The 14,990-nt window shown below is 36.6% G+C and overlaps 1 protein-coding gene across 1 annotated transcript in view; it reads right to left on the minus strand.

Moving 5' to 3' along the window:
• LOC306756259 (CUB and sushi domain-containing protein 3-like) overlaps window positions 1-14,990 on the minus strand; it is a gene marked incomplete at both ends in the record, with an annotated part of 262,816 nt that overhangs the window by 207,066 nt on the left and 40,760 nt on the right. The window contains one exon of the mRNA XM_079240980.1: window positions 11,296-11,408. Within this exon, the coding sequence (XP_079097106.1) occupies window positions 11,296-11,408 (113 nt within the window). The remainder of the gene's footprint in view (window positions 1-11,295; window positions 11,409-14,990) is intronic.

A 14,990-nucleotide genomic window follows, 5' to 3' on the forward strand; every position in this document is an offset into this window, starting at 1 on the left:
AAGTACCATAAGGTAAAATACAATAATTGCTTCATTTAAAAGAGAGCTCATAATAACAAAAACAACAAAAGATACTTTAGAAATGCATTAGAACTGTCTCATATCCCAAGACATGACATTTTAACTTAAATGTGTTTCCAAAAGAAATTATTAACACCACATATGTGCTCATTTACTAAGTATGAATAGTGAGTGTCTTGGCAAACCACTAAAAAGTGTTTTTTTCCAAGGATCCAGTCATTTTGTTTTGTTTTCTTTTGCTGAACAGTCTTAGTTGCCCTTTTATTAATTTATCACAATGATGTTTGTTGCACAAAATATCCAGCATGTCACCACGCATGGCTGTTTGAACTTTGTTAATATATACAGTATACGTACCATGCCTTGCAAACACAGCATAACATAATTTAGATGTAATGAGTAAACACATAAGTGTGAATCAGATTTCCCTTCCAACCTGTAGCTGAACAAACTGACGCATATGCAAATGAGGAAAATAATTACTTTTGACATGTGCCATCTGCTTGTGTGCAGATTCAAAAAGCCAAACTCACACAAACATATCATGTGCATTAGAAGGATCAATGAAGACGCAGATGGAGAAGGATAAGAATATATCTATGTATTCCAATCCAGAGGGTGATGTTGCCAAATGACTCTGAAGTCACATCATATGATATTAATTTCCAGAAGTTACTTTTACAATCCGTTACTCCTCCACATCATACTGTTGATGCTCATAAATGTATCTCTTTTACATATGTTTTTTAATGGGTGCAATATGAATTGCATAAATACCAACTGGTTGCAATGGAAATAGAGTTTTTTTTGTTTGTTTCTTTCTTTCTTTCTACTTATTGCAACCAAGGAAACTGTTGGCAAACACAATATTAATATCTTAAGAATGGTAAAATATGCACACTAAGGCTCACTAAATATTTATGTTCCAATATGTATTATCTTGTTGCATACAAGTATCCCAAAAATCTGTGAAGTCAAGCTTACAAATGTAGGCAGTTAGTGTCACACAGAGTTTCATTCCTTTTAAATAAACTGTGGTGTTGTGGGTAAATATGCCACATGGTCACTGAAATACATGTCTTGTTTTTAAAGGATTTAAAGGATCCAAACACTACTGGTTTATAACCACAAGTACAAATAATCATTAAAGCTAAGCTGATTAGCGCCTACACACAAAACTTATCCCACTGAACTACTGTTATAACTTTGTTGCATTGCTTCAAAGTTGTCATCAAAAGCAGCCGTGTATGAAGACTGTAATGAACACATGGATCCTTTCATGGTACAGCCTGATCCCTTGCAAAAACAAAAAACATGTCTCAATGGGAATTAGAGAGTCTGTGAAATTGAAATCCATTTGTTTGAAATATCAAATTTGGAGTTCACCAGAGTGTAACGAAGCACATCAAAGGCAATCTAAATATCTAATAACTCGCCACAACAGCCCTTTACAGTTAGATCCAGACACTGTTAGCTTTGAATTCAGTATACTGCTGAGCTGAAACTATTTAAAAGCATTGGAAAACAAGAAAAATGTACTATATGAACTAGTAGGACAGTATAGCAGATATTATCTGCTTGTCTTGACGAGAAAAATATCCAACAAATGTCTGATGTGGACTTGATGCAAGTTTGAGCAAAAGAGAATTTGAAATCAATAAATCTTTTTTTAAGCTATATGCATAAATGTGGAGTAAAATGCACTGATTTCTTATAGAAATCACATCCAATGTGTTTTATATATGAAGAGATGCTGACTGTGCTCTCACTTTATGCTAAACATGAGTCAGATAAGGACATGAAGACTTTATCAACTTTTCTGACATGGCAATTGTGTAAAACAAAACAGAATATTCACTAAAATTTATAAATAGTCATGATAAATTATTAAAATTTCAACATTGATAAATTATCCTGATTATTCTTTTGGCCTTGAGCACACTGTGCTAGTAAGTATTTAAACCTTATCTTTTAGATTTTTTTTTAACTTCAGACTCACAGTGCTTTGATGTGAAATTAAAACCTCTAAACATATCCCAGTCACTTTATTTTCATTCATATTTACTTCTGAAATTTGCCAAACAAACGTGCCCATGAGGTCCCGTGAGGGTATGTATAACAATACATCAAGTCCAGCGATATCCAGAATTTGCAGAGCATTAAATAATTCAGTTTCAGATACATGAAACTGTTAAGTCTATTTGCGGTGGAGTAGATTCACTCACACCAGGCCATGAGAGAGGGATTTGACATCAGGTGAGGAAATCATTTATTGGACAAGATCTGGTCTAATCTCCGTAACATCAAACATCTAAAACTCAAAGCATCGATTAAATCACTAAACTTCACTACAGGCTGTGGTGTAATGTCTTAAATGCCTTTGATCTTAAAAGCAGCCTGGAATTTATAATAAGAGTCTACACACCTCAGCATCTGGTAATACATTCATGTATTCATTCTGGACCAGGAGTGTAGTATATTTTGTGTTTATTTTAAAATTGCTACTGAGTTATGAGTGATGACTTGAATCGGACACAGTAAGCTGCGAATTTTGCTTTGGTATTGTTATTTTACAGGATTCAGAAAGGTAAAATTATAAATATTGAACTAAAAAAAGGTGCGGCAAAAATCTTTCTCTGACACACAGTCACACACACTGCTGTAGTCAGAAGTTGAAATATTTGCTGCAAATAAAATAAAAGATCCTCAGAAAGGTAGACTGGATTTTTTGCGTTGCAGTATGTGGAACTTGCTGTGGTAATGGGGAGATCAGTTGCTTCTACCCTTACCAGCTCTGGTTTACTGTCTTGTGGTGATAGACTGGATTTTTTGGGTCTCACCACTATGGTCTGAGTGGCTAGCACCACTGCTGATACTGGGCCTGGGCTCTGTTTTGGTCTGAACTATATCCTTGCTTTTTACATAAAATTCTAAAAATCTACCTTCCAGTTCCATTATTATGTCCTCTTGCGCAAAATAAGCTGGGTTTAACTAGATATATTTGTCCAAATCGTCGTGCTGTAGTTTACTTTATCATCAACTAGCTGCCTTGCTAACCTCCTTTTAAAATAAAATTAACCCCAGCTCCTTTACGGTTTATTTTCAGCTCCAAAGTAAAAATTTGGATTATATGAATTGATGAGTAGTCCCTAAACACACTAACTGCAAACTAAATATGAAAGTTTCCCCACATTATCTTAAGAATAATCTAGTGCGACCATATAACTAGATTAATACTGCCAAGAGCTAAAATTCGTTTAATGGCCTTACATAACAATAACAGTTCTAGATATGCAGCCAAATACCAATATTTTTAAAGGATTACTAATCAGGAAGCAACTTTTAAACTGACTTCACACTGGTGATATTGGTGATCCATGTGTGTTTTTTTTCACCCTGATTAAAAACATGCAATAAAAATGCTTACAAATAATTAAAAAACATATGCTGTTTAAAGCGTTAAAATCTTAAAAGCAGATTTGCACACGAGCAGAAGTTTAATTTTATGAAGCCGGGGTAAAAGGAACACACAAAGCTTCAAATACAGCTTGTCTTTGTGGGGGGTCTTGGTCTCCTGTATTTTTATAGCCTGTGTATTTAAACTGATTAAACAAAGAATTCAACAGACTTCAGACACATTTACCAATGCCAGATATTTACCAATATGTGAAATATGTGTATTAATTTGGCGATACAATACGGGAGGGGCACCTAGCACATACAATGACATCCAACACACACGTGCTGCTCTCTCATTATTATCAACATTCCTTACACACTGGCATGTGCAATCTTCCCCTTCCAGAGTGCTTCCTGTTTACTTCCTGAAATTATTTTCCCCTGAGCACCTTAAACAAGGAAATCACCTTTACCAACATATTGATAGGCTGTTGCCACTGTTCACACTTAGGATTTAACTTCTAGATTTATCTTACCAGAAATATTAGACAAAGTGGATTTTGCAAACTGTTTTTACACCACAGTCTGTTCTTTTCTTCCACCACCTGGTTACATTTAACTGCAAAATGTTGTGGAGAAATTGAACAAATTTTGTTTTGTTACAGATTCATTTCTTTTACAGGATAACAGCACGTTTTTACAGAATTGTCATTGACTTCAATAACTTTCCATAAAGTTTCTGAGGGCATAAAGCAATGGTTAACTAAACTCAAAAGATAGAAAAGAAAAAAAAAAAAGGGTGATTGGGCATCACATCGTACAGATATTTAGCTTGAGGATACTAACAATAGATACTTGTACTAGCCTGACCCCAGTTCTTTGATAGAGAAAAAAAAAACCTGTAACATAAATGTAAAACTGACTTAAGGGAAGAATCAGACATACTAACTAGAAGCTGTTCTTTAGAGAGCGATAAAAAAGGGCAAAGATCCATACTTGCAAGTCAATGTTTAGGGAAACTTACCCCAAGTCACTAATTAAAAAGTAATGGATGCATACCGACTTTAATTATGCCAGCACTGACTTGCTGCCCTTTAGTGTATGAAAGAGTCAGAATTAATATCTCACACAGACATGGCCTTCAAATTAATTCACAAGAAAACATTACAGAAATAAGAAGCTGTTGCATTGACATAGTCTTTCACTGGAATGAAACAAAAAAACTTTGTGCTTCAGTGTCAGCTTCGTGCTCAGTAAAACTACAGATGAAACTTAAAAACAGCACTTTAAACACTAGCCTGCACTGAACATTGAATTGGGCTCTCAACTTTTATGAGGACCTGAAGAACTCTCTAAAGAAGTGTTGTAGTTACAGTGCTAGTCATGAGCAAGCAAGCATTGCTGTCCAGAGGACCCTAAACAGCTGATCCTTAATACCTGGGAAAGATTAAAAACTTATAAAATGCATATGTCTGTAGAGTGTATAAAAGCTCAAAAGGCTTCACTTCATTTCAAATTTAAGTTACATAAAACGATATTGTCCTTCACAGTCAGTTCTTTACAATGGACAAAAAGGGCAAACACTCTGCACACAATGTGTGTAAAGGCGCACAAGCAAGAAGAGAAGGACATAAAAAAAGAAAAATCTATAATTTGCCCCCGATTAAATCTCATTCCCATGTCATTTCAGCTGAGTGTGCAACCCTACATCAGTTTGCTGCTGAAAGAAACCAATATACAGTGGTGGTGCTGGACAAATAGTGAAGGAGGGGTGTGGGGGGGGGCGTACATTCACCTCTGTATCTTTCAGATTAAATCAAAGTCAATTAAAGCCAAAAACTGCCTCCAAATAAATTGTATTTCACACAAAAAGTTTTGGTTATGGTTCTGTTGTAGGATGGTAATGTTTTCAGTCATGAGTGTAACTCTTTTTGAGTTACACATAAAGTGATAGACATTGAAAGACCGAAGAATCCCCCATCTGATCAGCTTATAAAATGAAGGAAGGGAAGAGAAAGATGAGAAATGAACAAAATATGAAGGTCTGTAGATTTGTAATCTCAGTTGTTCATATCATGAGTTGACATTAATTAGCTTCTTTCTACATTCCTACAACAGTTGTACTCAGTCTTTAGTCTTCCTGAACTAAAACCTGTTGTAATCTTAGACAGCATGTCATCTAATTAATTCCACCCTGTCAATAATTCAGACCAAGAACACACCTGTTTATTATAAAACATGATTGTTAAGGTGAACAAGTGAAGCACATCTGCTAAATACCAGTGAAATTTGTTTTTTCTGTCTTGTCCATAAACTAAAATGAAAATAACATACCAATAGAATGTCACCATATTCCGCTTTTGAATAAAACTAATACTAATGAAAAAGATTTAAAAAAATTAAATAAAAAAAAAAATCTTAAGCCCACAGGATTATGTCAAACACTTCTCTGCCATTTTTGCTTACAATGTACATTCATAGATAATGGGAGTAAGGCCAGCTTGCATTATCATCACAGTAGTAAAGAGTGAGTTATGTGAAATAGTAAACGAGGTAGCAGAGTTTGAAGTTTCTCTGGGGCTGAGCTATTTATTTCGCCTCTATATCTAATAACTCTGTAGCCCTTTGAAGAGGATGGAAGTTTGACGGAGTGGCAGTGTTTGGGAGCACACAAGCAGAACACATTCCCCACAGGAGCTGCCTGTGTAGACTGGTTTCATAGCTAGATGCTTTATTGTCTGATGTGCTGAGTACAGTATTCTGTTTATGCAGGAAAGAAGTACAGACTGAAACATGTTAGGCGCAGGACTGAGCAGCTGGTAAACAACACATGCTCATATGTGCATTCACAAACATGCATTTACAACTCGGAGGATAATCTGCTTTGTCACACAGGGACGTGCGAAAAGGTTTGGAAGAAAAGTGAAATTACATTTGACGGGTCAGATGTCTCTAAACTATCATTTGCAATATTTTTGCTAAAAATAAACATGCACCAAAGGGTAAGCAGATAGTTTTGATGAAGCTTGAACGGTGCATATGAAATGAATGAAATTATTTTAAAAAATAACTTATCTTTTATATTTGTCTTATATAGTTGAATTAGGTTTTTCTTTTTTTTTTTTGGTTCGGTTGTTTGTTTTATTCTTTTTTACATATAATTATCAATAATTATTTGGCCAATATTAATTCTATCTTCCTTAAATGATTATTTTTATCATTTAGACAGTATAAATAGCTTTTTTGGCCTCCAAAAAGGCCCCACATGTCTTCGCTTTCATGAAAGTAGCTTGACTCTTATGTATTTAGGCTACAGTAACACACTGACAAGAGCTGTGAAAGTAGACACTAATCAGTAATACGATGCACGAAAAAGCTTGATAGATTGGCAGGCCATTGAGAAATTAGATTCAGTTTGGATGTGCCCTTCACTGTGTCCTTCATATACAGGTGCTATAGGTTTAAATCCAATTGCAGCCAAGATTCAATCATCTTTGAGAGTCTTTAAGTATCACACATTCTTAGTCCCGAGAATGAGAGACACATAAATATTCATGTGCAACACACAGCTAACCAAATCACCATAAAAGGTAGGTATATAACAATGACAGTGACTTACCATAGTTAACAAAAAATGTTTTATGGATGAGCCTTATGAATATTTGTTCATTTAAATTCCTCTGACTACGAGTTGCTATCAGAAGAAAGTGGATGTGTGTAGTGAGAGTAAAACTCTTGGCCTTTAAAGTAAGATGTTTTTTTTTTTGTTTGTTTGTTTTAACATAATTAAAGATTTTTTTTTAAAAAAACAACAAAAATCTAATTTTACAGTGATAATTTGTAATTCATTACCTATTTCATCATATTTTGCATTGAAAATGACAAAAGTTATATATGAAGCACAGTCATTATACATGCATGAAGTCAGCTTTAGGTTTCCACATCACATATAAGTTTTCAACTAAAATATGATTGTTGTGATTTTAGAAATCATGCTGAAAAGCATACAGCTTAAATTCACACTCCATTGGTTTAAAAAAAAAACCCCCAAAAAAAAAAAAAAAAAAAAACCTTCAGGTATCACAAAAAAAGGTTTTGACACCTTTTTCATTGTTTAGCAAATGGTAATCTAGAAAGATCCTATTCTGACATTGCCTTCCTTGTTCACTTTAATTCTGCTATTCTGTGACCATTCCTTTAAACCAGAGAGCAATTCTCAATCAAAAGCTTAATTTTTCAGCGTTGCCTGCAGATGGAATACTATGACAATAGTAATGTATCTCCTTTCTGTTCTTTCCATCCACATATGAAATGTACCTCTTGCCAGACAGCCAGGTGAGGTTACCAACAACTTGGACGGCCATCTATCCTTGTTAGGGAGTGGGTAATGGCTAATCTCTCATGCTAGTGGTCACGTTTGCCCTGGTTGTTAGCGGGGGCAGCAGCTAAGCAAACTGGCAACAGCTTGCCACCCAGAGGGCACCTGCCCTCACTCACTGAAAAGTGAGTAGTGTAGTTAAAATATAATGTGATGTATTGCTAGAAGTATAAAGTAAATAAATTACCTCTCTGGTACTGCTTTCTAGCGAACTTACAGAATGGGATGGTCAACTCCAGTCCTCGAGAGCCGCAGTCCCTCAAGTGTTGGGAGTTTTCCCCGCTGAAACACACCTGACTCAAATCAATGGGTAATTAGCAGACTTGGTGTCAAGCTCTGCACCAGTCTGCTAATTAAGTCTGATGTGTGTCAGACGTGTTGTGACAGGGAAACCCCTAACACAAGCAGGACTGTGGCTTTTATTGGCCTTCCTTGGTTTACAGTCACTGCTGTGGCAGCCACAAATGCTAGCAGCTGTTTGGGCAGCAGAATAATTTCTTCTTACCATAGCTCTAACTACAAATGCATATTAGGGCTCATTTATGCTACATTAAATGCATATACATACACTATCAGTCAAAAGTTTCAGGTAACACTTTCCAATTTTGTGTTCAAACTTTTGTAACCAAGATGAGCCCTTTTTCTATCCTCTGGCGTAGTAGTAGAATGTCTGACGTGTACATGTGTGTGTGGTCCATCAAGGCTGCTAGAGTGTGATGAAGACTTTTAAGCCCATTGTGGCCAATGGGCTTACTTTGCGCTGTACCTCTGAACATTTACTGATTCTATATCTATATTTTTTCTTATATATCTATAATAAAGTGTGCGCTTACATGTGTAAAAGAAAATAGCCGTGGCAATTAATCTATTTTTAGTGTGGTTTTTAATATACATGAAGAAGGTAAGTTTGACCAAGTGTGAATTATTTTAGTTCAGTGTTTGAGCCTTTATAAAGTATATAAAAGATCAAAAGTGTAAACAAATATAACACACACAAACACAAAAAACTAACAAAGAATTCAGTGTCTTTGTGAGCTTCCAGATCCAGATACGAGCTCGCCATGCACCACAACCATAATAAGAAACCCTTTTCTTGTTGGTGGTGTTTGTTTGTTTTGTTTTATGTGTCATTTATCTGTACATTTGCATTTATATTTTAGCATTTTCTAGCTTTACTAGATAGTGGACACTAAAACTGTAAGACTCCGGAACAGCTTCTTCATGACACCAAAGCCATTGATCCAAACATGTACCTCTCAGCTTTTCTTTTTTTCTCTTTTTAAGGTGTTTGTGCAAAACTGTGGAGGCAGTGTCTGTTTGCCAACTCCCTTTTCAGGAAAAGTTTCATGGGCCTTGCATTCCCCAAAGGTGCGAAACCTATCTAAAATTTTTAGCAGGGAGAGTCACCCACACTTTCTCAGCAGTCTTTTCAACACCAAGTTACTTCAACCTCTCTGCAACATCTACGCTGCGGCTACCTCCTCTCCCCTTCTATCTCCTATAGCTTGAAACAAAACACCAGCTGGGAGATAGTGTATGATATTATGCAATTGCAAAAGAGAGAAGTGCAATGCAAGTCACAAATGTATTGGGGCTGAGACAGAGCAAACCACTGGAAGATTGTGGAATTTTGACGGAATGTTTTTTATTGCTCTCACAAAGACGACATGTCCAGGTAAAAAAAAAAAAAAAAAAGACATGTCTGGATAAAAGAGGGCATTTCGTCATGCTAAGCATAGCCAAGTGTAGTAAAATGAATAGTGCAACTGGAAATTGTGGGGGCAGTGTTGCACAGCACGATCATGGCAGCCCAGCAAAAGGAACGAAGAAGAAGACAACAGAAATAGTGAACGTTTTTGAAGAGAGTCTATAAAAATGTCTAATAAACTGCAAACACATCTATGATGTTACTTACCTGGACATAAGAAAAGGTCATTTGTCTATGAAGGCAGTGATGATCTCTGAACTTAAAAGTGAACATGGGACTTTGCGCTCCCATCTAGTGGATGCATTGACTAACAACCATGGCAACAAAAGCAACTGTTTCAAAATGTTTTAACTGGATGTACTTTTTTATCATATGCAAAGTGAGTTATAGATCTTTATTTCACAACTATTTGGATCAAATAGTGATGATAACTAAAATACCATTTAGGACAAGCAGGTGACTTTAATGTATTTATGCTGCAGCCGGGATATTGTGCTGTCACACCAGGCTTTTACAATGTACTGATAGAGTTGAACTAAGAAAATGAGCTGCACAGTATATCATGGTTTTTAACATTACCATAACACAGCTTTGGCTTTACCGATATTCCGATTCCTGTGATGGACTGGCGACCTGTCAAGGGTGTACCCTGCCACTAGCCTGAAGGATGCTGGGATAGGCTCCAGCTCACCCACAACCCTTAATCTGATTAAGCTGTTCAGATAATGAATGAATGAATGAATGAATGAATATATTCGGACTCCCACATTTTAAAAGTGACAACATAACTCAACTGGACGACCACAGAACAAAGAGACCATTACTACGTCCCATTTCCTGATGACTTTCTACACAGTCCTTAGTATTTTTAGCATTTCATTGCTTTAAGATTTGAGATACAGAAAAAAACAAAGATTTACTTTAACCAAGTAAAACAGGTAAAGCTAAAGCAAAAGCCAAATGATAAAAAGTAGACAGAAAAACTTGATAAACAAGGGAAAAAGAAAGTGTACAAATGGGCAGATGGAGAGGGGAGAGGTCCTGGATGGGCGAGGTTTGGGGCAAGTGGGCAGACGAGGAGGGAGTATAAGAGTTGTTGGGAGGGGGAGCGAGGTGAGAGGATGTCAGCCTGTATGTGAAGGAGACGATCAAAATAAAAAGTAAAATATCCGAAACATACTGGAAGAAAAGAGATGCTAACAAATAGGGACAACACACTGGTAAGACAGTAGGCAAAACGATATAACTAAGAGGGAAGGGAAGAAAAGAGATTAAAAAAAGAAGAAAATATTAAAAAAAAAATATCAACAGAACAGAGAGAGTGTACTGGAGAGAACGGGAGGGCAAGATGGCCACAGAGGCATGGTTCATATTTATACAGTTTCCTACTGCACGCAGCTCTACATCAACACAAATATCTCAGTACATCCATTAGTTCAGCTAATTCCCATCACCATCTGCCATGTAATTTCAGATGCACCTCTGAAGTGGCAAAGAAGGTTCAGGACTTTAAGGGGAGGGATGTTGATTTGGAAAATACAAGATTAATTTGCTTAATTGGGGCACCTAATGTTTCCATAACTCAACAATGGAAGTCCCAGAAGTAATCACAAGGAGTAACTGTGATCACACTTCTCTCTTCTAATAAGTGGTGCCTGCTTCCCAGTTGATGATTTTTTTTCCTCCAAATCAAGACTAATTTTTGAGTAGCTGCCTATGTTATATAAAAGACTGATATATTTCTTATATCAGTGAAGAACAAAAGAACAGAAAATGATGTTGTTCTTACCTTCAAAAGCTGCCTTAAATCCATGAGCGCTTACTGCAAAATCACTGGTAAGCCTCAGCGAAAAAATGGAACCAGAACTGGTAACAGGGGGAGGAATAGTAAATCCTGTTAACCTGCAGATAAGACAGAGAGATTTTACTGACGATATGCATATCAAAATATTATAATGAATATGGCAAAATACAATTGTATCATAAGAAACATAACAATTATGTTAAAAAAATTGTTGATGCCCACCATATGATTTTTTATAAGAATATTAAGATAAAGCTTAACTGGTACAACAATGAAACCACATATATCCAAAAAGTCATGTCTAGCAGTGAATGCCACTGCTACCCCAGACGATATGTAAACACAATTGGGCATGTTTTTCTCTTTAACCTTTATGATTTCCACACAAAACATAATTAAATAGTTAATATAGAAATTCAGGTTATTATGAATGTATCATATCTGTATGTAAATTAGAGAGGCTACCTGGGGAAGTAGCTTATTGTGTAATGGTAATTATCATTTCTTTTTTCTTTATTAATCTTTGTTGGGAAATTAGACTCTACATTATACCCATCTCTCCATTTCCTAGGGAGCAGTGGGTTTGTCCCAGGGTTTGTCACCCAGGGAGCAGTTTTAGGATTAAGGGTGCTTGTTCATTGGGGACTTGATCCCAAGTCTTCCAGAACAAAGCCCACCTCTATAACCACTAGTTTACCACTTCCCCTGTCTTTCATACAAGTATACTAACAAATGATGACAGCTGAGAGACTTTCACAACATGGGTTAAAGGCTGCAACATTTTGTGTCTAATGAAACAGAACTGCTATGAGAATTGTGATGTAATATATCCAGCAATAATGTGCTGGAAACTTTATAATCAAAGCCTGAGCAGGAACCCGCCCTATTGTTTGATGGTGCTTGAGGGCTCACAGCTGCATTGTAACACACTGATTCATTGCTGCATTTCAAATTAGGTGCAGATCCAAACAAATCCATTTACTTTCACGACGTCGTAAACAAGATGTGTTGCTGACCATTCCTCAGCCGCACTTGCTGATGTTCTATCGACCTTCCAGTGCTGTAAGCCAGGCAGCAAAGCCTGAACTCAACTTGTGTTGAAAAATGTTCTATTTTATATTGTCTTGTCTGCTATTACTTCTTATGGTTAGCTGTGGAGCCATTTGTGCGACTGAATCTCTACTTGACTATAAGTAAGGTAAATAATGTCTGTGGCAGGTCAAACGTAGGAAAAAAAAAAAAAAAACCATACTCTCCCAGTGGCAGCAAAGGAGAGCGAGTGCGGTATTTACAGCTTCAATAGAGTTTCCAATTACAGCACTGTGAACTGTGTAGTAAATAATTACCCCTTTTTCGCAGGTATCGCACAGGATGCCAAGACACTGTTAAGAGTCACTTGTGATGCAGTTTTAAACACAGGAAACATAACTTAAATGTGACCTTGTAAGAAGTGTGATCATTCAGTAAAAACCTTGTAGTTTATATAAAAGTGGCTGCAGTGTAAATTAAAAGTGATGGAAAGCGTGTGCAGAGCAGGATTAATCATTGTTCATGTTATTAAACAGAAACAGAAAGTGGAAGAGAAAGGGCACCACCTATTGTAGTCACTTTTTATCCATTTACTAATTCATTTTTCTGACCAATGACATGCGTGCAGGCTATATTCAGACTACACACAAACTAAATAATGAAGGCAATGTTCTTCACAAATCCTGCAAAGATAGATAGATAGATAGATAGATAGATAGATAGATAGATAGATAGATAGATAGATAGATAGATAGATAGATAGATAGATAGATAGAGCCCCATCTCATACATAAGGCAACTTAATGTGCTGCACATGCATTGTGGCACAATTATTTGACTTTACACTTAATTGTGGTTTTAAAAAATTAATAAATTGTCTCAATAAAGTGCATGGATGGGAAAGGTTTGCATTGCAGCATTGCTTTGACATGACTTTTAAAATTGAACTCGGTGGTGTTTATTTAGTTTAGTTCTAAATTTAGCACACCTGCCCACCAGCTGCGTGCAGGAATATGAAGCTCACACAAGGTAAATACAGAATGCATTCACACACTACAAATCGGTTTTCAGATTTCAGGTTTGATCTCCTGTTTTATACAATGCTGAATGAAGCTGGGTACTAATCTTTGTGCACTCATTTATGTTCCCGGTGATAATTTCTTATCCTCATTTAGCTGAAAAAAATTGGCTCAAGCTTTGAATGAGACCAGAGTATGCTGGTGGGGCAGTAATATAGAGCTGCAAGTCATTAGCATAATTATAAATGCTAGTAGGAGCATTTAGAGCAGAGATGGGCACCTCCGGTCCTCTAGCGCCACAGTCCTGCAAGTGTTAAGTTTCCCTGTTGCAACACACCCTGATACCTATCAAAATTAATTAGCAGACTAGTTGTTGTCTATGTTAATAACCCGTTAATTTGAGTCAGCTGTGTTGCAGCAGGGAAACTCCGAACACTCGCCGGACTGTGGCCCTCAAGAAAGGAGTTGCCCATCCCTGATTTAGAGGCCAAAGAACATGGGGACAAAAATGGAACGTTAAGGAGCTCATGTCTCCTTTGTTTGTGTAAATAGATCTATAGTTATCATTCAAGTTAAATTTAGACCAAGTCAGAACTTAAACGGAGATTCCCATCCAATTCTTTACATGATCTAATGAGATGTTATAACCAACTGTATCCAAAGCAACACTAACATTGAGCAGAACCAAAACTAAACTTCGACCCCAATCTGTTTAGACAGACGTGGTTCAAAACTTTCACAGAAGCAGTTTCAGTGCTTCAAAACCATTGTTGAGTACCTGTTTATGAACAGATTTTTCCAAATATTTTATTTAAATTTGTGAATATTTGTGATGAGTCTTGTGTTTTTCAATGTTGACCTGTCCAAATTGTTTTTTGAGTGTGTTACTACACACAGAGAAAAACAGAAACAAAAGGGAAAAGTTAAAACATTATGCGGTTGGCTCACACTGTGCAGCCTGGAAAAAGACCTAGAAGTGATGCTTAGATGAAAATGTCACACATGGACACATCCGTCCGTTCTTACGCTGTCTCTGTGATATAAAGCGTGTCATGTTACAAGCCTTTGGCCTGTCTTTCCCAACAAATACTCTCTAGTCCCATTTCAACAGGAGGTTAGGAGTAGGAGGCGTACATGGTGCTATTTCTAAGTGGAAGCTATATATTTTCAATAAATCACAGCTTGATGTGAATCTATGAAGTCTTTAAAATTACCCCCTTACCCAAAGTCTGGGTAGAAGGATCCATGGGGGCACTAATTACTGGCTGAGGAAAATAGAAAAGAACAGGACAATCAGTGCTTCTAGAGTGCGAGCTCGCACAGGCGTCAAACCCACCCACCAGCTTGAGCACAGTAGAAACAAAGACAGTAAAAAGCTTTGACCTCCAAGGGAAGTGGACCAAATGAACAATTCATTAGTTTTTCCATTACATTAGAAAAGTTGCACACACTCTTTATTATGTGTTTTAGCATCAATAGTGAAAACAGAATGTGCCAGAGAATGGGAAAAAAAATTGCTGCCATAGCAACATGTTATACAGAAAGACAAGGACAGGAGAGATAAGAGATGGGGTATTACAGCTACATAAAGGGTAGTGTGACAAATGTGGACTGATGAAAGAAAGACGAGGT

The sequence above is a fragment of the Telmatherina bonti genome, assembly GCF_933228915.1.
Source record: "Telmatherina bonti genome assembly, chromosome: 5".
NCBI lineage: Eukaryota > Metazoa > Chordata > Actinopteri > Atheriniformes > Telmatherinidae > Telmatherina > Telmatherina bonti.